We start from the raw sequence: 27,802 nt of genomic DNA on the forward strand, positions 1-27,802 counted from the left end.
GCGCTGATCACAGAGGCAAACGTTTAATGTTATACACTGAAGCCTCTGCACAAGCAGCACATTGTAGTAATGAACACAGTTCATTTCACTGATACTTTTGTGAAGCATTGTGAATTTGAGATCATTCCCATGTTAATAAAAAAGGGGCCAAAAGGATAGAATGATGTATTTGTAATTCTGAGCTCATCCTTGTTGCCCAATTTGATTCAAATGTCCCTTCACCTCAGCATAGAGATAGCGTACCTGAGAGAAACGCATTAATAGCAGATGCAAATGTGTTATTTGGTTAGCACGCTTATCTTTGCTCTGGCCTTTTTTTTTTTTTCCATGGGTTAATGGATTGTGGCTGTCACGGGGTCAAAGTTCAAGGTGAAAGGTCACAGGTTAAATGAGCTAACCAAACGACTTCCCACAATGTAACAGCATGGCAGCAGCTGCCTTCTGTATCCTTCTCTGGTTGAGGGACACAGAAGGCCGCTCATCACTTGGTCTACTCCAGCTCCTGCTCTTGTAGACTAACATACGAGCCATGCTGTGTCAATGGTTCTCTGTTGTTATACAATACATTTTTCAAGCATAAAAAAAAAATCGGGTTCTCCCAGGCTGGCTGTAGGAAAGCTGTAGGAAAACTGCACATCAGTCTGAAGCAGCACAGCACAGAGGTGTATATATTGCCGGGGTGGAGTGGTGGCTCTGTGGCTCAGGATCTGTGCCTGTGACTGGGAGGTTGCTGGTTCAAATCCCGCAGTCGGCAGAGGAATCCTACTCCGTTGGGCCCCTGAGCGAGGCCCTTCACCCCAGCTGCTCCAGGGGCGCTGTACAATGGCCGACCCTGCGCTCTGACCCCCAGCTTCTCTCCCTCTGTCTGTGTGTCTCATGGAGAGCAAGCTGGGGTCTGGGAACAAGACAAATTCCTCATGTAAGAAATTGTATAGGGCTAATAAAGCAACATTATCACATTACATTATTATCAAAACACAACATGAATAGCAGGTGAAACAACCGAAGAATGACAGGAGCCCTGCACATTTCTTGAAGTACATGTGCAGAAGAAGACCATGCGATATGAGCCGCAGGTGCTACAAGGACTTCTAGGGCTAGACCCTTTGAAAGCGTTAAAGCGTTTGTTATTATCCCATTGCTAGTTTTGGAGTTCTGACTCTTTCGTGGGCTCTTTGAATAAACACAGCTCACTGGCGCCACCTGGTGTCTTGCCAGGGGTGAGCAGGAAAGGTTTTTTTTCCGCAACGAGATGGAAAGTGTGCAAACGTCTTAGCAGCCGCCGTCCATTTCTAACATAAACCGGCATCATTATTAATCAGCTTACAGGGCTGGGTGTTATTGCTGGTTTAGTTTCCACTTTTTCAGGATTTCGCCTCTGCTTGATGCCAGCAGGCATAGAAATGCTGAATTGCGTTTGCAGAAACGTATTCAGTGGTGAACAGTGAAATGGAGGAACGATAGGGGTGAATTCTGCCCCGAAAAGTAAAAAGAAAGGACAAATGGGAAGCAAAAAGAAAAAGAACTGAATAATGAGCGCAGAGTTGAGTGTGAACAAACAAAGGGAGATTTAGGTGAAACCGGGTGGCGAAAATTTAAAATCTGCGAAGGAAAGGAGGGGTTTAGAAAAGAAATGAAATTATTATTGAAGGCTGATGGAAGGATTGCCTTTTGGTTGCCAGCAGGCCTGTCACTCCAAACGGGCAGCCCCCCACTGGAGCTCAGCAGGTGTGAGCCTGGCCAGTACCTGGAGGGGAGACTCCTGGGAAAGCTGAGGCTGCTGCTGGAAGAGGTGTGAGTGGGGCCAGCAGGGGGCGCTCACCCTGCGGTCTGTGTGGGTCCTCATGCCCCAGTATAGTGACGGGGACACTATACTGTCAAAAAGGCACCGTTCTTCGGATGAGACATAAAACCGAGGTCCTGACTCTCTGTGGTCATTAACAATCCCAGGGTGTTTCTCGAAAAGAGTAGGGGTGTCACCCCAGTGTCCTGGCCAAATTTCCCCCCTGGCCTTTACCCCTCATGGCCTCCTAATAACCCCCCTCTCTGAACTGGCTCCATCCCTCTGCTCTCCTCCCCACTGAGAGCTGGTGTGTGTGAGAGGACTGGAGCATCATCCAGGTGGGGCTGCACACTGGTGGTGGCAATGGGATTCCCCCTGACCTGGGAAGAGCTCTGAGTGGAGGGTCCGGAAAAGCGGTATGTAAGTGTAAGGAATTATTATTAAGGAGTGATCCAAGGTTAAGGATACCTATTGCAAGTGATGATTTTGTGGAGTACGAGTCCTGGGATCAGGTCAGTGTAGTCATGGCCAGGAGAGGTGAACTAAGGGGCTCCTGGCCTGGAGAGATCTTTGATCTTTGCTGCTCCATGATACATATTTTTTCAACTCCGAGTTTAAAGATCTTAAGTTCCTTACAGGATTAAGAGCTGGGAAGGAAGCGTTCAAATGAAACCCATCTGGTCAACGAAGGGGTCAGATTTTTAATTGGGCAGTCACAGGAAACGCCAACCAGCAGGAAGTGTGGCTGGTCAGAGATTTCCCAGGAGGCTCTGTGAAACTTGTTTTCCTGTCTTTAAAGCGATTCTCTTGAATTGCAAGACAGAGGATATTTTGATCATCAGGAGCTCATTGATTTAATGTGTAATTAAAACTTGCTTGACATGGTCAGACTAACACTTGAGCGAATCTGTGTCGTGTATCTATTTGTCTTAGATCTTATTTTTTCATTAACATGCAGCAAGGCAGCGCTAAATAACCAGGTATGGTAAAACTGTTTTTTTTTTTCTTGATGAGCATGACTTCCTGATAGTCTGCAGCAATCACGTCCAACACATTTATTTTTATTTATTGTTTAACCAGCAATGCATGGGACATCTGGCTCACTGTTTATGAGATGAATGAGTTTTGCAGTTAATTTTAATTGTTGTTCTACCCCAAGAAGAGAAGAGAGAGAATTTTCTTCTGCTTTTTACGTGCGTTTGGTTCTACTTGTAAAGTTTTATGGACACGATTCTTTGAGAATTTGAACTGTTTCAGACACAAGATCCCTGATTAATCAAGCACTTTTATCAATTTTAGGTGCACGGTACTTTACTTTAGTTCCTTTCTTAACTGTACTTAATTTTGTTTTACTTTAGCAGTGTTAAAAATTAAAAGAAAACTGTCTTCACAAAAAGGTGTCAATTTGGTTGTTGGAAAAAAATGGAATGTGTTTAGTGTGAGTTTTTTTAACATACTGATGCAGTTTGCCATTGGTTGAGAGTTGAAAATGTGCTTCTTTGAGAAAATTGCCCTGCAGTGAATGTCAGATTCTCGTTGACGCACACTCACACCTGGGCCAGTTTTCTTAGAAGCCTGTTCACCCACCAGTGTGTCTTTGAACAGTGGGAGGAGACTGGAGTACCTGGGGGAAAAAAACCCAGGTGAACACTGGGAGAACATGCAAACTCCACACAGACAGCATCCCGGCTCTGGATTTGAACCCGGGTCCCAAGTGCTGCGAGGCAGCAGTACTGATCACTGTCTCACCACCTAGCACCATGTTATTCCATTTTACATTAAATCATGCAGAAAAAACATGCAATAAATGGCACACTCACTATATACTGTACTAGACGATATTCTATAATATTAACTCGCCAGAACAGGTTCGCCTACTCTTTCTCTTGATGGCCCTAATCTAAATAGCAAATGGTAAGTCATTGATAAGGAGGAGTCATATAGGAGGTAAAATGACCTGTTGTATTTGCATTTCTGATCTCCTATCAGAATCACCGGCCAGCTCATAGAAGTAGTCTGGATTTAGACTTCAGTTTGTGAACAGACGTTTGCTATGGTGATTTCCATGTTTCCAGCAGGTGCTCTTCACTGATGAAACAGCACAAGATTGATTCCATCAGATAAATGGAGATCAAGCCTCTCGTCCATTCACTGCTTCAAAAATGTGCCCAGAATGCAAACGCACCTGCTTTATTCCCAATGGAAAAACAATTATCCATTTATTTTCTAATCTTTTCCCAATTCAGGGTTGATGGGGGAGATGGAGTCTATGCCGGTAAGGCAGGGTACACACTGGATGGGACACCAGTCCATTGCAGGGCACACACACAAATGCTCACCCACTCCACACAGCCAGTGTGGAACTTTATTGGAGAATTGAGAATTTTCTTAGGCGGCGCAGTTCTTAGCATTGCTGCCTTACAGCACTGAGGCCCTGGGTTCAATTCCTGGGGTGCTGTCTCTGTGGAGTTTGCATGTTCTCCCTGTGTTCGCATGAGTTTCCTCTGGGTGCTCCAGTTTCCTCCCACAGTCTAAAGACATACTGTTGGGTTAATTATAGGGAAATTGGGCTCTGGTGTGAGTGTGTGTGTCTGTGTGAGCCTTGTGAGGGACTGGCGTCCCATCCGGGGTGTACCCTGCCTTGTGCCTGTTGCTTGCTGGGATAGACTCCCACGACCCTGTACTGGATAAATTGGTTGGAAAATGGATTGATAGTATAAAGATAGGGATTTCCAACAGCTCTGTGTGATAATACTCGGGAAATCTTTCATCCTCTCTGCGATCTCACTCCGCATAATCTAAAATAGCTCTCATCTCCCGATGCGGTGCTGTACCGTCTTCTTTGTGAGTGACGTTTGTCCGTTTTTCTTGTATCGTTGTGTGGGCCTCTGCAGTGAAACATCTGGATGTTTTGGCCCTCATTAAAAATCCCGGGGCGCTTCTCAAAAAGAGTAGGGGTGTAACCCCGGCGTCCTGGCCAAATTTCCCATTGGCCCTTACCAATCATGGCCTCCTAATAATTGATGAATGAATTGGCTTCATCACTCTGCTCTCCTCCCCACTGAGAGCTGGTGTGTGGGGAGCGTTCTGGCGCACTATGGCTGCCGTCGCATCATCCAGGTGGGACTGCACACTGGTGGTGGTGGAGGGGAGTCCCCATTACCTGTAAAGCACTTTGAGAGGAGTATCTAGAAAAGCGCTGTATAAGTGTAAGCAATTATTATAATAATAATTATTATTATTCAGAAAGAGTTGAATTGGAGTTCATGTTCTCCAGAACCTCATTAAATATTCAACTCATTTATATTAATTTACAGTTTCTTTCGGGAAGCCAAAGATGAGCTCACAAGGTACAGGGTGTCTCGATGCGGAGGTTGGGTAATTGGATTTTAATTTTGCTCTCTCACGGCTCGGGGACCCTGGGGTGCTATCTGCTTGGATTGTTATATGTTTGTCCTGTGTTTGTGTGTGTGGGAGCCTTGTGAGGGACTGGCGTCCTGTCCAGGGTGTACCCTGCCTTGCGCCTGTTGCTTCCTGGGATAGACTCCAGCTCCCTGGCGAACCTGAATGGGAAGAAATGGTTAGAAAATGGATGGATTTTAATTTGACTATCCAGGTTAAATTTATGGGGCTCAGGCAGGGAGCCTTCTGTGTGTTGTGCTAGGATTGCATTCAGAGTTGTCTTGACATCAGTTTTGCTGTGAAAACTGGTCACTTTACTTTCAGGTACTCTTGAAATTTCATATTATACAAACTAGAGTCTGAAACGCCTTTCTCTTGAATAAATCGGTGCATTCTTTTTCAATCCTTAAAAGCCTGTTCGCGGGAGATTGCGGATTTGCCAAATGAAGGCGATGTGTTGTTGTTGTTCACCAGCTTCATTCACATTTTCCGTAACTATAAAGTAACGTTACAAACCTTATTAGGCAAAAAAAAAAACCCCAACCAAATCTTATTTTTAAAATCAATCACAGGTTGTAACACCGGGGTTCGCCGTTTACTTAGTAGGCTGATTGACGGGATTAGTAAAAAAAAGAGGTGGTTTTTGAAATATTTATTGGCGTTTAATATCGACTTGAGGGTGAAAACTAAAAAAAAAAACAACTCGAAAAGCAAATTTGCTTTTTCTCCGTGCGCCTGTACTCCTTATCTGCGTTCTTTCGCCCAGACAAAGGCGACAAAATGCCACCTACAGCCCTAAGATCCATTTTCCATCTCGTCCATGAGCCGGCAGGTCTTCATAATTAGACAGGAAAGATCCGGACCTCACACGGCCTCCCCCCGCCTTCGATGACGCTGGTGGTGTGGGTGGGTGTGTGCGTGGATCACCGTGGGACCGCGCCGTTGCTGCAGTGCAGATACTCGGGAGAGAAAAATATAAAACCAACAACACACACACACACGTCCGTGATTATATCTCCGTATTTTCCTTCAGCGTTGAAGAATTTTTGCTATCCTTTATCTTCGTGTGGTTTCGAGATCAGGGAGAGAGAGAGACGGCTCGGATAGCAAAGATGGGTGGGCCAGTCAACTGATTTTTTCCCTCCTCCTCCTCCTCCCCGTCTTTTTCTGGAACAATGTTGGAGAAGATCTGAGGGACGTTTCTAGGCAAGGGGGGCATTGTTGTGTCAGAACGCAACCTCTCTGTCGGTCACCGATGAAGCAAGACAGGCTCACCTGTGCCAAAAGATCTAGAGGCTGTGTGAAAAAACAGAATAATGGAGGTGTTAGCAACATCATCAGCAATGTCCTCAAGAAGCGCAATTGCATTTCCAGAAGTGCCCCAAGACTGCTCTGCACTTTAGAACCAGGTGATGTGTTTTGTGTGTGTGTGTGTGTGTGTTCTTATCCGGAGTCTTTTAACGGTGAGGTGAGCAATCGGGCCGATTCTGACATTTGCAAAACGATCTTTAATGGTCAAGCCCGCGATACAATCTGAGCCCTTCAAACCGGGCTCGTATCGTATATCCAGGGGCGTCTTGGCTTCATGCTGTGCGATTACTGGGTCTTTGTTTCGAGCAGCTGTTTTTGTTTGCTTTACGTTTGGTGTGACATTTTGTTTTTTTTTTATTGACACGGCATAAATCGTTTTGGGTTTAAACTTGGAAGAATGTTTTTTTTTATTGCGCGCTCCGTCCCCGTGTGTGAAATCGCGTCGTCCGGAGAAGGAGGGCTGGGTTTCGGGGAGGATGATCCTTGTTCATCGCAGGACGATAGCGACGGATACGAGCAGGTTTGAGGCGGACTGAGTGACGATGGGCGACGAAGTTGCTGCGTTTGGTGTGGCAATCGTGTTTTTTTTTTTAACCCGAAGCCATGACTGAAACGGAGCCAGGCTGTTCAGTCTTTGTCGTGTGTTTATATATATATATAAAAAGTCTGGGGGTGTTGGCGAAACGGTGCGTTATCGATTCAGGCGTGGGACAGACATTGCTGCAGGATCCACAGTTACAAAACACAGCGATGGTTGCTCCTGCAGCAGTCCGAATGCAATATTATTATTCGTGAACCTCCAACAAGTGCCAAGTTAATGATATAATTTCATCGGGGGCTGCTGAATGATTTTTTTTTTAAATTGACCACGTCATTTTCTGTACTTCTTGGACGTAGCAACCTCAGCGGGAGAAGAAATTCAGCACCAGCGTGTTGGACAGCGACGGCCGAAGATGAAAAGGGGCCGTGATTGATCGGGGCAGAATGCTTCATTTTGTTTCTGAAACAAAAAAGCAAAACGCGACCCTTAATTTGTTTAGTTTCTTAAACGGAACACGAGAATTTAAGTATATATAAAAACGCTGTTGACGATAACAGAAACCTTTCTCGGACGTTGTGCGAAACTGCAGTAGGTAGTGGATACCGCTGGTTGAATGAGGCCTGCTGTCGTCAAGCTTTTCCATTATTTGTGTTTTGACGAACTCCCTACACCAATTTCTGTGCCTTTCATTTCCGTGAGTGTTTAATACGTGTCCTTATTTGATTAAAACTGGGGAAAAAAAAAACATTCTCTGAGTGCGTACCGAGAACAGTTCACGTATCCTGAGCGATGGCTGCTCCTCTTGTTTTGGCCCGTAATGTTCTCCGTAGTCGGACATTACTGTTTCCATTCCGCGTGAAATACCGGTCAGTTTGTCGAAATCGTGCGCAATAGTCAATAAATTACATTATCGGCTTTTGTCGGTGGTGTGTAAAAACTTTGTACAAAGAGATGGTGTTGGGGAAATGGTGAACGTAAGATTCGGTGGTCGCTAGCTGGGATATAGAGGCAAGCCGCTCGAGTTTTGTCAGGAAAAAAACAAATATACCAGTCGAATTGCAGAAAACGGGCTGCTAACAGGGAGGAGTGTGTTCAGCCATGTACTGGTTTGGTCTCCTTAGCTAGTGATCCCAGGTTTGCTCCGAAAGGTCTTTGACGGGATGGCTACATCGGATCAGTGCAGCTCTCGGGGTGAAGTGGCCCACTATTTCAGGCTACATTGACTTCGGTCCTCCAGTCCTGGTTCTGATGCTGAGTTTGCAGTAGGCCACTGGGCTTACTCTCTGGATTTTGAATACCTGAATCAGATTTGCCCCCATCTGTCGCCAGTTGTTCCTGCGGTTTTCTGGATGATTTTTCCCCCCCATACCTTTGCTACATTGACTAAAAGAGGACAGTTTTCGAGTTATCATGAAGGCCTACAGTATGTCCTTTTTCGTGAGTTTCCTCTTCATGTTTGGTGACCCCCCTGTAATCATTTTTAAAACTCATTTTATTGCCTGCATGGGATTTTTCTAAATGTTTTAAGCGTGTTTGTGCGTGTGTTTGGGGTACTTGCGCGGAGGTGCAGTTGGAAGGTTTTGATGTGAAAGCTGTTGGCCGTGCATTCATTTTCCTGCGTTTTGCCCGATGCCAGTTCAAAGCTCTAAGCCAAATTTATTGTGCTTTCTTTTTGTATTCAGGTGTTGACACCAGGCTGAAGTTTACGCTTGAGCCATCTTTGGGCAAAAATGGATTTCAACAGGTAAAGACGTGTATGCTTTTGTCTTCTTTGGGGTTTTTAATATTTTCCCAAGAGTAAACGGGACTTGTGCCTGTCTCAGTGCAGTTTGCCAAAAAGGCGTGCTTGAATTGCTCGGTAGCTACCTGACTTCAAGAATCATTGTCGCCTCAACGCAGTCATACGCCATTGACATTCATTCGTCTTGACTGCCAAGACTTGGTTGTCTCATTTTCTTGAAAAAAAAACTCTTGTTGAGGTGTTAAAATAAGACCGTGTAACCATATTCACAAAAACAGGTGGGGATGCAAATATATTGACCACCTGATTAGCAACACCACTATTAACCTAGTACAGTTATGGAAACAGTAGAAGTGTTTTCAATTCTAGAAAACTGTCAGGAAATAATTCTCTCATTCATTACTGCAAGCTTCACATTGGAAGATTAAGGATCACATTGGGGCCTTATGAATCCTTGCCTAATTCATTGTGGTGTTGTGTTAACAAAGAATTTATACAAAGACAAACTATTCAGACCTTCCAGTTGAACATTTTCCATGCTATATCATAGTGTTTTTTTCACTAAAGTACAATAAAAATAAAAGTGCCGTACTGTAGGTAGTTATATTTCCTGTTTGTTTAATGAAATGGACCACAACAGCACTTTGTACAGTATATCCTTCATATTTTTCCCCTCTGTTAATATTTCATTTAGCAGACGTCCTTGTTTAAAGTGACTTTCATAGAGTCAATGAACTGTAAAAACGAAGAAGAAATTAGTTGACCCACAAAAGCGAACACAACACAGTAACTGTCCCCGAGTGTGTATCGAAGTGTCCTGGGTGAAGAATGATAAAGAAGTTCTGCTTGTGTGTGGCGTTGCTTTCTCACAGCGCTGGGGTTCGGGGTTCGGTTCCAGACCTGGGGTGCTGTCTGTGTGGAGTTTGCATGTTCTCTCCCTTTTCACGTGGGATTCCTCCCACATTCCAAAGGCTTATTGGCAGCTGGGAAAATTGGCCCTAGTGTGAGTTTGTGTGTGTATCTGTGTGTGCCCTGCGATGGACTGGCGTCCTGTCCAGGATGTATCTTGCCTTGTGCCCGTTGCATGCTGGGATGGGTGACCCTGCCACCCTGTACAGGATAAAGAGGTTAGAAAATGGGTGGATGTATGAATGACTATGCTTGCGTCTGTGTGAGGGTGTCCTCAGCACGGTTTCCAACAGTACCCATCCACGCTTGAAATCCAAAGTATTTCGAATGAGAAACTCTGGCTTCTAACAGATCCCCTTTTTTGTGTGCATCTAATACAATCTCTTTCATCCTGTACATCTAAAGTCCGGAAACTGGGCTCTTGCTGATGGGACTGACTGGGTTTGGCTTCTCTCTCGCAGTGGTACGATGCTCTCAAGGCTGTGGCCAGGCTGCCAACTGGGATTCCCAAAGAGTGGAGGAAAAGGGTAAGGTCAGCTTCGCTCTGCTTGAGTGGAACAACGGCGATAAGTAAGATATTCGAAAAGCAGAGTCACTGGGAACAATGAAGAATCTCCATACAGTAATATGTTCAGTATTTTAGACCAAGAGAGCCTTTTATCAATAGTTCTTCATCAGGAAAACCTTTTGAATTTAAGCGATTCCTTCTCTTTTATCTGTCCACAGTGTATGTCTATATCTTTCCTTTATTCCCCCTTTCATTATATTTAATTATATTAGTGATACTGCTTTTAACCTTGGATCTACTCAGGAAAAGGGAAAATTAAGAACCTCATTCTTCTTAGATTTTACTGGGCTAGATCATTTTGAATGGCCATTTTTTTTTTTACCACACAGAGTTCTTCAGACAAATGTCAGCTTCCCTTAACCCATCGAACATCAGCCTCAGCCTTTTGCTTGTCTAAGTTCCAGCATAGAGACGATATTAAAGCTAGGAATTGGTGCCTTGAGTCTAGAAGTATAAGCTTGGTCATAAGATATGTTTTACAATTGGATGAGAATATACTAAATGTGCAAACCAAACAGTTGAGAGAGAACCAGTGTTCTTGATTGGTGCTCCGGAAATTGCACGTTTCTCTTTTTGGGGTGTGTTTGGTTATAAACTATGAAACCTGACCTTCTCTTTAAGAGCCCTTTCCAATTCCTTACTGATTCCACCCTTTTAAAGTTTTTACATGTCGTCTGTCACGTATCAAACTGTGCATGAATCTGGTCTGAACCCTCTTGCTTGTGAGAAATGGCGAGTTTGAAGACGTCCTGAATGCCTCATTTTTGCTTCCGGCTGAGGAGAATTTTGGGAATCGCCGCGCTACGTCTGAATGTAGGGTTGTGGATCGCTAAACATACTACATCATTGCATTGTGAAGTTGGATCTTCCGGTAAACCTTTGGAGTTCAGAAGACGAAAGACATGATGGTACTCATTGCTGTGTTCTTCTGTTGTTTAGGTTTGGCTGACTTTGGCTGATCAGTACCTGCACAGTATTTCTATAGACTGGGAGAAGACCTTGCGATTTGCCTTCAACGACCGCAGTAACCCGGATGATGATTCTCTGGGCATACAGATAGTGAAGGTATTGCAGCTACCGGTGTTTCTCTAATCCTACACTACATGTTGTAATAAACATTAAATCCTACAAACCTAAGGACAGCAGGATACCTGAATGGTGATACTTGTTTATTTAGATCGTCGTTGAAAAGTAAAACAGGCCTGGAAACTTTTAAGGGTTTAATAACAGTTCCACACAAATGGGGAGGAATTTGCTCCATATAGCGTCTTTGGTGGCTAATAGCGAATTGAGCTAATAGCTTTCTATCCTTTAAAGAAGCCAGGATATGAGCTTTAACAACATAGGTAGGCAGCTTGTTCCATACTCCCACACCACTTTGTGTACAGTAAAATTAATGAGAAAATTAATTAGCAAGTGGAAGTCTTTTAATTGCTTTTATTAAGTTTTATAAAGGGAACAAAAACAAAATGCAATTTTTATGCAAATATAAGGGGAATGGCAGGAAAAGAGAAAAGTTGGGAGATGGCTTGAGATGCAGACTTGAGGATGCAGAAAGTGTTTAACTATGCCCAACAGCATTCCATCGGTATTTGTGCAGATGAAGTCAAGTTTGCTTCCTTGCTAAGCGATATTGTCTGGGGAACGGTGCAGTAGTTTCTAACCTCAGAGATTCAGTGTGCAGTGACTGCAGTTGAGTTAAAAAGGGTGACCGATGAGCGAAGTCAATGCTTTGAAAACTCAGTTCAGTTTTTTGTTTTCCCCAGTTAGATCCATTTTAAAAAGGGTATTAACTTTCACCTGATTACAGAATTCCTGCCATCGGGGATGACTCTTTCAAGGTGAAAATTCAAAGGAACTAAGTGTTTCCAAAGGCATTGTTTGGCAGGGTATCGTTCCCACATGTGCATATACTGTGCATCACTCATTGATTGCTGTTGAGTTGTTTAAAAAACGTATGAGACCTGTAACCAAACTGAAACAGTTCTTAGAAGCAATTGACGTAGGGAAGGTAATTAAAGTACTCTAATTAAAAGGTCAGTACACACAGGTGGAATAAAAAAATGGAAATTACAGTTGGGAAACGCTGGTCGTGATGTCATCATGTATTCAATAGAAAGTGACAGGCTTTCTGTTTCTTGTTTTTACAATGGGCAGCTATCTTACCTCACCTTCGATAAGCACTGACATTTACAGTTGTCCAGGATCATTTTTCATACTGAGCCAAAGCAGCCTAAAAGTCCATCTGTTCACTTCTGCACTCTTTCTGCCACGTCAGCAAGAAGTTGTTGTGAGCTCGAGTAATAATCAGCTGTCTTTACGGGTCATTGAAAAGTTAGGCGCTAGCAATTATTGCTGTTTCGGCTTTATAAAGGTTTAGGCTTCTATCTATCACGCTTCAGGCAAGATCACAAGAGTCCTGGAACTATCCTGTAGAGACGAGGCCTGTCTGAAGTAGTTTTCTCATACAAAGCTGGAGTTTGGTGACAGGTGTGTTAAGTTCACGGGAGAAGTTTAAAGCTTGCGCCGTTTGATCTGTTAGCAGCAGCAATTGATGGGCGAGTCGAAGATCTTGGGTGCAGTCTGATCTCACGACGTTGAAAAGGGAGAGAAAGGGTTGTATAGGCAATCGTGTAAATCCGAGCTAAACAAAAAGAGTAAATTCTTGGTGAATGTCTGATGGTAGTAGCAGATCTTTCAAAATGTTCACATTCCTCGAGAAAACAAGCATAGTAAATTTCTCCTCCATCACTATCAAGTGTTAATACTAATAGTTGAATTAAATTACACAAATTTTAATGAGGAATATTTACACTGCAGATAAAACACATCACCCTTAACATTTTACTTTGGCTATGTCCAGGTGCTTCAATGATATATACAGTAGGTATGGAAATTAATACATGTGATATTCATGCCCTTAGTTGGATTACAAACTACTGGCTCCCTGAGGCTGAAAAAAAGGTTATTCTGTAATATAATGTGTAATACACCATTCTTAGCGGTGTTAAAATTTGCCTTTCTGTTGCTAGTCAAATACATTAGGCAGGGCACCAAACCGGAGATTTTAATCATCCATGCCCTACAAATAAATCGGCAGTTATTATGATAGATCATTCTAACAGAAGATCAGTGATAGGCTCTGATAGGAGCTCAAAACCTTTCACAAGGCTATATCTGCTAAATGCAATGTACATTGTCAGAGTGTGGGGTAATTATAGCCTTTATGAAGCCTGGAAATTATGTGGATGTAGGATGTTTGTGAACAACACTGTGCCAACAACATTTCAAGTGTGAAATGGAAATAGCCCTGAGTCACTGGGTGACACCCATGCTAATGCTGAGTTTTGCATCTCAAAGAAAGCTGTGCCTCCCATTGTCTGAACCCAAAGCGGAGGTCATGAAGGCTTCGCTGCTGTCTCTGAATCGGCACCGAGAATATACTCCGACTTGTCGGGGTCTTGGTGCTTCATCAGAGCCTGCCCTTCATGGCTCTATGTTGTTGATCGATTTGCGCATATTTGCAAGGAAATCGTTCTCCGAACAGAAGGGCGGTGTGAGTTTCAGAAGACGATTCGTTCAGGCGCTGAAAAAAATTCTGCTACTGAAATCTTCCCTTTGGGAACATGAGCAAATGTACCTCCCCCCCGAGATTGCAGTCTTTTGCGAAAAGGAAACAAAAATCAGTCTACGGTCTGAAACAGTACCTATATAGAGGCCATTAGGCACCTCAATACGTAGATCCTGGATGTTGTGGATTGAGTAATTTAAATAATTTTACTGACGGGAAGTCAGTACTGTGTAATAAAGTATGCAAGTGTAATATGTGTTTTGTTGTTTTGCTGTTTTTATCTGGGCTGCACAGGTGCAAATACCAGTCAGTTGGGTTGAGCTGGGGTTGAGCTGGGGTTGAGCTGGGGTTGAGCTGGGGTTGAGCTGGGGTTGAGCTGGGGTTGAGCTGCTTGCTTTATTATCATTGGTAAGAGATGCCAGCAAGACAGCAAGGGCAGATATTGGTTCTGGTAGACGGGCCGCGTCCGTGGAGGTGAAGCGATTCTGCTCAGGGGCGCCCGTCTCGTCTGCGATCCCCACAGGACCTGCACAGGACCGGCTGCAGCTCCTACTGCGGCCAGGAGGCGGAGCAGGACCGCGTGGTGCTGAAACGGGTGCTGCTCGCTTACGCCCGCTGGAACAAGGCGGTGGGCTACTGCCAGGGCTTCAACGTGCTCGCCGCACTCATCCTGGAGGTCGTGGAGGGCAACGAGGGCGATGCGCTCAAGGTCGGTCCGATCTGCCCCCCCCCCCCTCCTCCACACCAAAAGCCGAAATGCTACGGGACAAACGTTATATCAAGGAACCAAGAATGATGTCTGCCAAAAGACTTTAATTTTGTCTTCTGTCAAAGGAAAAAAAAAAAACATCCTCACACACAGAAACCAGAAAGTTTAAGACACAATGACAATTTGAGGCACAGATATGGATCAGGAATAAAATAAATACTTCGTAAATTGAGCTGGAATGAGAAAGGGCACAAGAATAAAAAGTGCATATATATAAATAAATCAGTCATGTGTCATTTAGTTTTGCCAGGCGCAGCAATCAAGTGTTAAGACATAAAACAAATCTGGGGGGAAAAAAAGCGAATTATTCACATCTCATAAAAGTTATCCAAATTCAACCTCAACAAATTCTGTATTTCAGAGAATCGGCATCGATGACCACATTTCAAACTGTAATGAAACGCGTAAAACCTCCAGTTTACATCGTAAAATATATTAAATGTCCAGGTCTGTCCAGTGCCATGTTCTGTGATTCAGAACGAGGCAACAGGACTTCCGGTAAGGTGAAGTGGCCCTGTGACTCTGTAGACAAGCAGGCTTGTGAATCCAGCTCTTCTAATCCAGTAGAAATATCACTCTCAACTTCAAGGTGGTTTTGCCGACAAATACTGCTTGTTAACTCTGCCTGCAGATCACCTTGGAACATTTCTGCAGTGCAATTTCTGCTGCACAACCTGTACTTTGTCAATCGTCCATCACAGTACATTGGTCATTACAGTGACTAGTGAGCAGGAAGGGCTCATGTATCATGTCACAATTCACGCAACTGGCAACTATGCAGTACTTTCACAAAGTTCCCGATTTTGGGCTTAATGTGGAATTCGTAAAGGTTTTTGCGATACCGTCAACTCATTTAATTTGATTTAATAAATTAAATTATTGCTCAAAACTAAATTGGGGAAACTGGGACTGCAGTTCCCTGAAAGCTTACAGGCGACTTTCATCTTCCGCCTTCTTCCATGTGAAGGCTTTGAGGTGCCTTAACGTCGCCCATTTTAAAGTGGATGAAAATAAAGCTGCAGCAAATAAACATTGCGGCCAGCGCTGACTTTTCTGTTCTGCATGAAGGGGTGAGCCTATCGTCCGATGTCTTGATTTAATGAACCTTGGGTGTGAAATCTGAACCGAATCTGTAACAGGGTTCTTGTTTGAGCTATCGGCCAGAGATTCTGAGATCCAGAAGGGGCTCTGCAAGCTTTGCTGTACTCCGACCATCCTGAACGTGCTCGGGGTGTTTCATAGTCTGCGTTGCTCCGTTTTCCCACAGGTCATGATCTACCTGATCGACAAGGTCCTTCCTGACAGCTACTTTGCCAACAACCTTCGTGCGTTATTGGTGGACATGGCCGTGTTCAGAGACCTGCTCAGGCTCAAGCTTCCTGAGCTGTCGCAGCACTTGGACAACCTACAGAAAGCAGCGAACCGAGAAGTCGGGGGTGAGTTTTTCTTCCCCTAACCTTCTACTCCCACTTTACAGCTGTTCCCTGGAACTCATTTGCTGGTAGTCTGTTTGTTGCGGTCTTGTTTGTTTTTAAGAAACCCCCCTGAGCGCTGGTCTCCAGCTGTGTGTGTGTGTGTATTACCTACCTTTGTCACATACCCAAACCCCTGCTTTAAAATCAGCAGTTGTCTGTCAGCCTCTGCTTAACCACAGTGACCCCTGTCCCCACGTGGGGTGAACGAGCAGGTGCGCGCCGAAGTAGTATTGTTCAAAGGGTCGGTACAAACTTTTAGTTTATATAACACTTCCTTGCTGCTTCTGACGTACTCATTACTGTGGTAAAGGGGGGTCATGGTGTTCGGCCAGTTAACAGACCCTGGCCAATGGTCAGTTAGATTACGTCCCCAGGGGGTTTCCTAGCTCGCATCTGGAATCGGTTCTCCCTTTCCTGTCACAAACTCCAGCTTGTTGCTTAGAAGTCTAATCTTCAGGCTGAAAGATAGGATTTAATTTAACCCCGTCTTCACATCTTTCTTCATTGGTATTCGTAGTTCACTTGTGTATTTGTGTGGACTTTTGTGTAAGGGTTAGTTTAGGCTGTCAGGTACATTCTGCACACGTAGTTGTATAAGTAACACTACTTTAGGACGGGTGAGTGCCTTTTGTCTTGTATGGTTTTGGGTAGCCAGTGAAGGTTAAGCTAGGGTGTTAGACGCCGAAGACCGCGTGTTTCGGGTTTTGTTTTGGTAGTCAGGTCCGCTTCCCCTCACCTTGTTAGCCAGCTCCATTTTGTTTATTTTATTTCCTTTGGCACCGCTCAAGTTCCTTTTCCCTGTGTGTTTGTGTGTCCTGGTGACGTACCAGTCACTTATTCACTTTAAAATAAATCCTTTTTTGCTCCGAACTTGTTGCGCTTCCTAAGTCCCTCACCAGAAACCCTCCTGCATCCACACCCATCCTGAATGTTACACCCCTTTACCCCTGGACACAACAGGGCAGGCCTATCTGTGAGTGCGACCTGCCCTTCCCCCCTTTCTCCAGGCAGCTACGAGCCTCCCCTGACGAACGTCTTCACCATGCAGTGGTTCCTGACCATGTTCGCCACCTGTCTCCCTCACCACACCGTCCTCAAGATCTGGGACTCCGTCTTCTTCGAAGGCTCCGAGGTCCTGCTGAGAGCCGCTCTGGCCATCTGGGCCAGGCTGGGAGAGTAAGTGCCCGTCGCCGTCGGGGGGACAGAATCCGGGGGCCGAGGAGGGCGAAGGCGAACGAAAGTGGATTCGTCCCCCGCCGAGGGCGTTGGGGAATTTACAATCTCATTTTTCACCTGTTCAGGGTGCACGTTGTTGTAAATTCTTCGGATTCCCCATAAATCGAAGAGCGTCGAGCCGTTAACGGTGTGAGTGTTACACAGTGAGTGCGCTGTCACGTCATTTCAGAGCAAAATGTCAGTTTGGCTGTCTTTCCAGGCAAATTCCCCAATGCCTGGTGGGTCATATTCATTTGAGCGTTTGAGTTCAGTCTCTTGTGTGTGTGTGGACAAGTCCGAAACAAGTTGTACTGTATGACGGACACTGCTGGACACTAAAGTGTTACAAAAACTTCTGTGGGATTGTTTCAGCATGTTATCCTGTTTTCCCGCTTGGGGAGAACAAGCCTGTGCTCTTGTTGAGAACGTAAACCTCTGCAGTACTGTGATCGCCTCTCCCACACCTGAAATTTGTGAATGTGTGTTCACTGGCGGGATCTGTCGTAATATCGGCGTAGTTCATCCTGCCCCCCCCGTAGAGACGTGCCGGTTTTTAAAGCCGCGAGGGGGGGGGGCGGGTTGGTTATTCAGCCTCGTGCCGTCCTCCGTGATGAGGGTTAACGCGACCCGTTATGGCAACCCCTTAGAACCTTCCGGAAGGCCGTTGACGGAATCTCGGGAATTCTTCGGGTTCTCTGACCAGGAGAGCTGGATCCGGCTGTCGAAAAGCCAGTCCCCCCCCCCCCCGTTTCCTTCCCTGCCGATAACGGGAGTTAGATTGAAGGCTGCCCGGAAAACGCGCTGAAAACCTGGCTTCCGGAACCTCCCAGGGAGACGAACTTCCCGATGTCGTGTAGCTGGCGGCCCAGGACGGGGGCGAGACCTTTTCAGAACTGAAACCTGTATGTTTGGACATCTCTGTGAAAAGTGTCTTTTTTTTTGTTTTAAACATGTGGGAGAAACTCATGGGGTCATTAAAAATGTGTCGCATAACTGGTAGGATGATTATCTGTCCAGGGATATATAATATCTGTTTTTACGTTCATCATCCAACAGGCAGTAACACATCCCTTCAAACTGAATGTTTTTACATAAAATGCACATAACATAAGGAAGCCCTTTGGGAAATGTGCTTCTGCTTTTGAAATTGTGTGAAATTATGCAATGTTTTCTAAACACACCTAGGTATTTCCTTATTAGATAATTAAACAAGTTGTTTATCTGTCATAGACTAGCCTGTGCTGTGTCACTAGAGGTTTCTTGCACGTGGTTTATTGATTTTGATGAGCATGAATTGATTGTTAATTGATTCATTTTAGTTTTTTCGTTTAATAATGAAGAAAAATGCAATACATAAAATACACAAAAGCACCTTCGTAGTATCCTGGAAGAAGCTGTGAAACTTGTAAGTATTCAGAGCTGTTTTGTGCATCCTGTTCTTTTAATGATCTCTACTTAAAAAGTTGCTCGCTTAATGAACAGCGTATGGAACAATTTTAATTGAGTTTTATTCAGAAAATGACTATTCGCTTTGATATACTGTAACTCTGCACCTGGGCCTATTTTACATATTAGTAGCTGTTTATCAAATTAGCAGGCAGATTTGCATTCAAGGTGAATCTCTATTATTAAAAGGCAGTTCTGTGTCTTTGGCTGGTTTCAATTAGGATTCAGATGTTCTCTTGAGTACACTACCCATAGGTCTGGTAACATGCAGAAACAATTTCACTGCAATTGTTCCTATAATAAAAGTTCTGGAAAATGGAAAAACTTAAAAGGCTTCATTTGCCTTTTGTGGTACTATTGAGATGATCCCTTATAAATCATATGAAGACATGTGCTTTTGTGATGGTCCCTTACCCTTGTGCACTCTCCTAAATGTTGGATGCTCATGGAGAACCTGCATTTATAGGAACTGTAACATTAATGCAAGGTGATGAAACATCCCTTAAAAAGCTGTCTGTCAGTTAGGTGTTAAATAAGATTTGTTACGGAGAACAAAATGTTTTATGCACCTTCCAAATGGTATGGAAAGGGTTCTCTTGAGCTAAATAAGCAGTGGAAACCCTTGTCTGCTGTGTATTATTATTGCATAATTAACCCAACACTGGAGGAGGTTGTGTGGACCAGTCTGTTCCTGACAAGAGGCGCCCTCTGGTGGAGTACTTGCAAACTACAGTAGTAATAAACTATTTTATAAAGCGCCTTTACAGGAAATGTTAAAAAAAGGGCATTTAAACGAAAACAGTAACAAAGATAGAAGATGATAAAATTAGCCCCAAGAAACACAAGGGATTAGAAACAAAGAAGTAGTTGCAAGAAGCAGACACAGACACTCAATTCTGCAGGAGAAGGTTTTGAGTCTGGATTTGAAGGAGCTCAGGAAAGAGGACTCTCCGATATCCTTGGTGAGAGAGTTCCAGAGCTTTGGGACGCAGCAGGAGACGGCCCTGTCACCCAGAGTGCTGGCTTGGGGGACAGACAGGAGACCAGAATCAGAGGAGTGAAGGTTGTGAGGTGGGGAGTAGGGAGATAGTAGCTCAGACAGGTACTGAGGTGCCAAGCCATGTAGAGCCTTATAGCTGAGCATGGGGACTTTGAAGTTGACGTGAAAATTGATAGGAAGCCAATGCAAGGACTCCAGGACAGGAGTAATGTGATCACTTGCATGTGTCCCGGTCAGGACTCTGGCTTCTTACAGTGATGTTAGCCAGTTAGTGCCAGCTCCTCCTTTTGGGTACTGTGAAGCTCACAGTCTCCTTCTGCTGTACAGGAGATTTAACAGGGAATTGAGTAAGAAATGTAACCAAAGAGGAGTAACCACACTAAAAATTGCTCTTTAATAAATATTTAAGACGGAGGGTGTTTTGTCCAGAATATGTAATAAAAGAACCACAATGGCTCCTTAGTGTGCAAACTTTTGTTTGGGGAACTTTGACTGTGATTTTGTTTATAAAGGGAATCATAATATTGTTTTCATAGAAGTGATAGAACACAAAGATAATACTGAAACGTTTAAACAATTTGTAGGATATTAAAACAATCTGAGTCTGTTAACTGTTTCTCAGTGAGAAGTTGATGTGATTTTTTTAGTCGAGAGAGAGTTCACTTTTCAGTTTTTTCTAATTCATAGCAGAATTACTGAAATGAAATGGTACAAACAAATATTCTGACTGGTCATGTTTGGAGACTAAACACGCAGACATGGTATGGATTGTCCCACAGCTGCGCACACTGCAATGCACAGTCATATTGTTTGTTCTAATTGACATCCTTTGATTGTAAATATTTATCCAAAATGGGCTTGAATTTATCAGTTGATTCTCTTGTTTTGAAACTGTTTTCTTTGAGCTCACACCTCCTTCAGGTATGAGTTGAGCGCAGCTGTTTAAATAGCCATCCATCCATTAGCTAACTGATTTATCAAATTCAGGTACAGGGGAGGTGGAGCCTATCCTGGTAAGCTTTAGGAGCAAGGCAGGGTACACCCTGGGCAGGACACCAGTCAGTCACGGGGCACACAGACACACAAACACTCACCAGGGCCAATTTTCCCAGAACACACCTGCCAGCATGTCTCTGGACTGTGGGAAGAATCCTATAGGTTTCACCCGGAGGAAACCCACGTGAACATGAGGAGAACATGCAAACTCCACACGGACAGCCAACAGGTCCAGAATTGAACCCAGGGCCCCAGCGCTGAGAGGCAGCAATGCTGACCCCCTGCATCACCCAGTGTTCTGAATATTTTGTTCCAAATTTGTAGCAGAAAAGCAGGTTGCAGTTGATTGGATAATAGGATCTATAACAATAGGCCTGCATAGCTGTGTGTGTGTGCGCGCGTTTTCATTTGTTTTCTTCAATACGTTACTGTACGTGACCCAGGTGAGGGAGGAGGGTGTCCACCATGTCTTTCTTTTTTCTTCCAGACGGATTGAGAGTTGCCAGAGTGCTGACGAGTTTTACAGCACGATGGGGTGCCTGACCCAGGAGATGCTGGAACACAATCTGGTTGACTCCAACGAACTGATGCAGGTCAGTGAAGGACAGGGGCAAGTTCCCCAAAACCCTTCTTGTCCCCCCCCTCAAGCTAACGGCTGGCTCAAAGGCCTTTCAGTAAAACTGTGAAACTGCAGAATGAAACTGCAGGTGTATATTTGTTTTTTTCCCACCTGCCAGTTCGCTCAGCTGAAAAGTGAGTGAATAAGAAACAGTGTAGGGCAGATGGGGTGGTGTGGTGGCTCTGTGGCTCAGGATCTGTGCCTGTGGCTAGAAGGTTGCCGGTTCGAATCCCGCGGCCGGCAGAGGAATCCTACTCCATTGGGCCCCTGAGCGAGGCCCTGCACCCCAACTGCTCCAGGGGCGCCGTATAAATGGCAGAACCTGCGCTCCGACCCCCAGCTTCTCTCCCTGTCTGTGTGTCTCATGGGGAGCAAGCTGGGGTATGCGAAAAGACAAATTCCTGATGCAAGAAATTGTAAAGGGTTAATAAAGTGATATTATTATAGATGCACTTACAAATGTTGCAGGTGCAGATCCAGAGTCTTTCTGTACTTCCTGAGAGTTATCTGACTTGCTTGCTTGAAAAAACAGATCTGGGCTATGGTGGCTAATGCTAATAATGACTGGTTCAGCTCGGTAAGAACCAAGAACCTCCAGGAATCTGGACTGGGGAGGCTTTTGGTATGGACATGATATGAGCCAAACTGTCCTTCGGCAACATCACTATTTTCACATCCTGTGTTGTTTCACAGTCGCAGTGTTGTCTAATGGATTAGTGACACATCTTTCCATCTGGAAATCTTACTGCAGCCTCATTCGTTCACTGTCACTTTACATTCTTACTAAAATTGTAAAATTCTTTCCGCTGCAAATGGGCCGAGACAGAACTGTGTTTTGATCGAATGGGTAGCTCCCGCACTCCAATACACAGAAGCCATTTAGTGCCGGGGAGGAATTATTTTTGCATTAAAAAAAGATACTGCATTTAAACAAGCTCTTGCAGCTAACACATGGTCAGCAAAAGGACACTTCATAAATGCGTGACTCCGTGGGCGACATCCTGTGCGCTGTCCTGGAATTGGGTTTGGTTTGGTTTTGCAGTCCTGTATCTCTTTACATTCCTGATGCACACCGACGCAGAACGTCTCCTTCTGGAAATGACCGTTTCTTCTTCCTGTCAACTGATGCGTTTCCTGTATTTTGCTGAGGAATTCCAAATTCACATGTGCTTAAATATTCAACGATTGACTAACCAAAACAGATGGCCAACAGCAAGTGGAAGTCTTACTTATCATAAATGTGTCCCGCTCAGTGCTTACACCTATTAGGCAGCCACCTATCAATAAGTTTGTGGAGCTTTGTCATTTTTGCTTTTCAAATGATAGGCTTTTCACCTAGGAATGCTCAGTCACAAGGTGTTCTACTTCAAGTATATAAAAGATAGTCCTTTAGACATATTCATTGCTACAAAGAGGAGTGTGATGATATTCTAGTGTTGTTAATGACAATGCTACTTTGCTTGGGACAATATTATTGCATATGTTGCAAGATATTTATATAGGAGAACATTTTATTTACAAAGTAATAATTTTGTATTATCTCATTTAATAATTAATAATGATAATATTGTCAGCAGCCATATCACCCTGCAACTCACAACTGGCGACCCGCTGAAGCTCAGCAGGTGTGAGCCTGGTCAGTACCTGGATGGGAGAGGTGTTAGTGGGGCCAGCAGGGGGCACTCACCCTGCGGTCTGTGTGGGTCCTCATGCCCCAGTATAGTGACGGGGACACTAGACTGTAAAAAGGCGCCGTCCTTCGGATGAGATGTAAAACCGAGGTCCTGACTCTCTGGGGTCATTAACAATCCCAGGGTGTTTCTCGACAAGAGTAGGGGTGTTACCCCAGTGTCCTGACCAAATTCCCCCCCTGGGCTTTACCCCTCATGGCCTCCTAATAACCCCCCTCTCTGAACTGGCTCCATCCCTCTGCTCTCCTCCCCACTGAGAGCTGGTGTGTGTGAGAGGACTGGAGCATCATCCAGGTGGGGCTGCACCTGTTGAATTCCCCATTACCTGTAAAGCAGAGTGGAGTGTCCAGAAAAGTGCTATTATTAATTAATATGAATTATTCTTTAAATGCAAGATTTTTTTTGAGTTAATAGGCCTATGTAGTAATAGTAATCTGCCAAGGAAAGTTATATTTTTACTATTCAGTTTGAAATGCTGTTGAGACTACTCAGGTTTTCCTTTATTAGTCAGGATACATTGGAAGTCTGATCTGCACCAGTTTTTACTAGGAGAATCCGGAACCAATTGAAAATCTGATCCGGATCCAGGTTTCCCCCGCCAGTCCCGTTTCCAGTTGAAAATCCGATCCGGTTTCTGGGTTTTCCTTTTTGCCAGTCCGGATCCAGTTGAAATTTAGGATCAGTCCGGATCCAGTTGGTTTCCGGGTTTTCCTTTTTGGGAATCCGGATCCAGTTGGAAATTCGGATCCGGTTTCCGGGTTTTCCTTATTGCCAGTCCGGATCCAGTTGGAAATTCGGATCCGGTTTCCAGGTTTTCCTTTTTGGGAATCCGGATCCAGTTGGAAATTCAGATCCGGTTTCCGGGTTTTCCTTTTTACCAGTCCGGATCCAGTTGGAAATTCAAATCCGGTTTCCGGGTTTTCCCCTTCCAGTCCAGATCCAGTTGGAATTTCGGATCCGGTTCCAGGTTTTCCCCCTGCTAGTCCGGATCCAGTTGGAAATTCGGATCCGGTTCCGGGTTTTCCTTTTTACCAGTCCGGATCCAGTTGGAAACTCGGATCCGGTTCCGGGTTTTACTTTTTGGAAATCCGGATCCAGTTGGAATTTTGGATCCGGTTTCCGGGTTTTCCCCTTCCAGTCCGGATCCAGTTGGAAATTCGGATCCGGTTTCCGGGTTTTCCCCTTCCAGTCCGGATCCAGTTGGAAATTCGGATCCGGTTCCGGGTTTTCCTTTTTGGGAATCCGGATCCAGTTGGAATTTCGGATCCGGTTTCCGGGTTTTCATTTTTGCCAGTCCGGATCCAGTTGGAAATTCGGATCCGGTTTCCAGGTTTTCCTTTTTGGGAATCCGGATCCAGTTGGAAATTCAGATCCGGTTTCCGGGTTTTCCTTTTTACCAGTCCGGATCCAGTTGGAAATTCAGATCCGGTTTCCGGGTTTTCCCCTTCCAGTCCAGATCCAGTTGGAATTTCGGATCCGGTTCCAGGTTTTCCCCCTGCTAGTCCGGATCCAGTTGGAAATTCGGATCCGGTTCCGGGTTTTCCCCCTGCCAGTCCGGATCCAGTTGGAATTTCGGATCCGGTTTCCGGGTTTTCATTTTTGCCAGTCCGGATCCAGTTGGAAATTCGGATCCGGTTCCGGGTTTTCCTTTTTGGGAATCCGGATCCAGTTGGAATTTCGGATCCGGTTCCGGGTTTTCCTTTTTACCAGTCCGGATCCAGTTGGAAATTCGGATCCGGTTCCGGGTTTTCCCCCTGCCAGTCCGGATCCAGTTGGAAATTCGGATCCGGTTCCGGGTTTTCCTTTTTGCCAGTCCGGATCCAGTTGGAAATTCGGATCCGGTTCCGGGTTTTACTTTTTGCCAGTCCGGATCCAGTTGGAAATTCGGATCCGGTTCCGGGTTTTCCTTTTTGCCAGTCCGGATCCAGTTGGAAATTCGGATCCGGTTTCTGGGTTTTCCTTTTTGCCAGTCCGGATCCAGTTGGAATTTCGGATCCGGTTCCGGGTTTTCCTTTTTGCCAGTCCGGATCCAGTTGGAATTTCAGATCCGGTTCCGGGTTTTCCTTTTTGCCAGTCCGGATCCAGTTGGAATTTCGGATCCGGTTTCCGGGTTTTCCTTTTTGCCAGTCCGGATCCAGTTGGAATTTCAGATCCGGTTCCGGGTTTTCCTTTTTACCAGTCCGGATCCAGATGGAAACTCAGATCCGGTTCCAGGTTTTCCCTTTTGCCAGTCCAGATGGAAACTCGGCGTTTCTGGGTTTTTCCTTCCAGTCCGGATCCATTGGACGTTAAACGAATCTAGGACATTCTCAACAGGACTATAGCAATTATTGCTAACGTCCAGATTTTCTGTTGGGAACCTAACAAATAAAAATAAAAATAAAATTTATTAAATGGGATGGGAGGGTGGCTCAATGGTCAGGTTAAATTCCTGAGGTGCCTTCTGTGGGGAGTTTGTATGTTCTGTACAGGTGCTCTGGTTTGCTCCTACAGTCCAAATAAACATCCTCATAGATTAGGTGCGTAGTCTGCAACGAAACAAGTAATAGGTTTATTCCATGCTGAAAAGAGAAAACACAACCCTTTGGCTGTGGAGTCTTTTTCAGGTTTTCACACACCTGAAAAAGGCTTCACAGCCGAATCCTAGTTGGTTAAGTGGCTCCTGGGGATATTGGCTCTGGTGTGTGTGTGTGACCTGGGATGTCCAGGGTATACCCTACCTAGTACCCATTACTTGCTGGGATAGGCTGGCTCCTCTGCAACCCAGCTGGTTGAAAGATTGTTGGATGAATTAAATGAAAGATGAAACCTTGCTCACTTGATAGAAATACCTACCCTACGCTTCATAGTAACCTGTTAACCAGAGCTGTCCAGTTTACACCTTCTCCTTCTCCTTCTCTTGCAGACTGTCTACTCCATGGCAGCGTTTCCATTCCCTCAGCTGGCGGAGCTGAGAGAGAAGTATACCTACAACATCACTCCCTTCCCTGCTCCTGTCAAGACCAGCTCAGGGTGGGTGGAAGGAGGCGGTGGAGTTTGTCTGCATGCCTGGTGTCAGATCAGTGGCTCTAAAGTGGCTTTTCAGTCTGTGAGTAGTTAGGTGAGCCGAGGGTCTCATGCAGCTGTTTCTGGAGAGAAGCCAGGGTATTGGTTTCAACCACATGGCTGGGCAGCTTGTTCCACACTCCCACAACTCTTTACGTAAAGAAGTGCCTCCTGTCCTGCCTGGAGGATCTCTTCCATCTACGGCTCGGGAGAATCTAGGCTATTGGCTTCAACCACATGGCTGGGTAGCTTGTTCCACACCCCCGCCACCCTATGTGTAAAGAAGAGCCTCTTCTTCTCTGTTTTAAGTGCACTTCCACATCTTTTTCACTTGTGTCCTCTGGTTTGTGTTTCCCAGTTCATTCTGCAGCCTTAATAAACTTCTGCAGCACTATTATAAGGTAGAACCACACACCGATTCCAAACTCCGTCTGGCGATAAGCAGTAAAATAGAAATTATACAGCCACAGGTCCCACTTCTCTGAACTGCTTAGCAGCTTGCAGGTCAAGTCCATCCAGGGAATTTGTGCATAAAACATTGAGCTGTAAATGCTGTTTGGCGAAAATTCCTAACAGAACTAGTCGTACATTTACATTGCAAATAGACCCATGAACTTGAGGTGTCTCTGTTGTAAAAGGTGCTTGCATGCACTCACTTGACTTCACAGCTGATCGCTTAACAGGTAGTGTTTCTCTGCCTCATTTCTGCCATAATGAACAAATGGCAAGCATTTCTGCTTTCAGTATAAAGGGATTCCTTTAGACGAGAGTTGTGGCATTCTTACTCCCTTACTCCACAACTTCTGGGGATTTTGGGAAAAGCAAGTATTTTCCATGAAATATAATCTGAAACAGGACAGCATACGCTGCCCTACTGTTATCGTACGTTCCAGTGGAGATGACCATCCCTGTAGGAGCGACACAACACCTAGTGTATCCCATGGTTTCTGAAGACTGCACAGAAGTAACTGACCAGGTTTTCTGTTCTTTGGAGATGATAGCCAGTGAATGATCTCAACCAGAAGACACCTTGGGTTCCATACTCTCACCACCCTTTGTGTAAAGACGTGCTGGATCTCGAGCAGGCCTGTTGAAAGAAGCCAGGGTATCGGCTTCAACGACATGACAGTGCAGCTTGTTCCACACCCCCACCACCCTCTGTGTACAGAAGAGCCTCCTGTCCTGACTGGAGGAGCTCACCCAGCTGTGTCTGGAGAGAAGCCAGGGTCTCTGCTTCAAGGACATGACCGTGCAGCTTGTTCCACACTCCCACTACCCTACGCCTTTGTGTAAAGATGTGCCTACCTGGCTGGCCGGGTATTGACTGGTTCCAGGCGTCAGGCAATACTTCTGTACTCAAAGAGTTGTGGTTGTCTGGCACAAGTTTCCAAGCCAGATGGTTCAGGCCCATTCTTGGCTCCTTCAAAAATTAGCCGTAAGAAGTGTTAGATTCATTTAGCTACCTGCTACCAAATAAGCAAAAGCTGATTTACACACACTGTTCTTTTATGATCTCTGCCCCAGGCTAAAGAGACTACGTTTATTTAAATTGACTAAATACGGTGCTTCTCCAGGGACAAGAATTTACCCGGTCACCCGTCTTTCAGAAGCAATTCCAGAACAGTAATGCATTTTTTGAACCATATGGTGCAATTCATATTACACACTTATATTTATATTTCCACACTTGAGTTTTACACTGTACACAAGGTTGTGTAAC

The 27,802-nt window shown here is 44.9% G+C and overlaps 1 protein-coding gene across 3 annotated transcripts in view; it reads left to right on the forward strand.

Moving 5' to 3' along the window:
• tbc1d30 (TBC1 domain family, member 30) overlaps window positions 1-27,802 on the forward strand; it is a 39,231-nt gene that overhangs the window by 2,869 nt on the left and 8,560 nt on the right. For 2 of the 3 annotated variants that reach the window (XM_069192033.1, XM_006633833.3), the window contains exons 3-10: window positions 8,720-8,781; window positions 10,149-10,214; window positions 11,195-11,320; window positions 14,350-14,535; window positions 15,863-16,031; window positions 17,078-17,246; window positions 21,215-21,320; window positions 25,943-26,049. In XM_069192033.1, coding sequence (XP_069048134.1) covers window positions 8,720-8,781; window positions 10,149-10,214; window positions 11,195-11,320; window positions 14,350-14,535; window positions 15,863-16,031; window positions 17,078-17,246; window positions 21,215-21,320; window positions 25,943-26,049 — 991 coding nt within the window. Of the gene's footprint in view, window positions 1-6,068; window positions 6,595-8,719; window positions 8,782-10,148; window positions 10,215-11,194; window positions 11,321-14,349; window positions 14,536-15,862; window positions 16,032-17,077; window positions 17,247-21,214; window positions 21,321-25,942; window positions 26,050-27,802 lie in introns of those variants that run through there. The other variant, XM_069192034.1, reaches the window with a different exon arrangement.

The sequence above is a fragment of the Lepisosteus oculatus genome, chromosome 7, assembly GCF_040954835.1.
Source record: "Lepisosteus oculatus isolate fLepOcu1 chromosome 7, fLepOcu1.hap2, whole genome shotgun sequence".
Taxonomy (NCBI): Eukaryota; Metazoa; Chordata; class Actinopteri; order Semionotiformes; family Lepisosteidae; genus Lepisosteus; species Lepisosteus oculatus.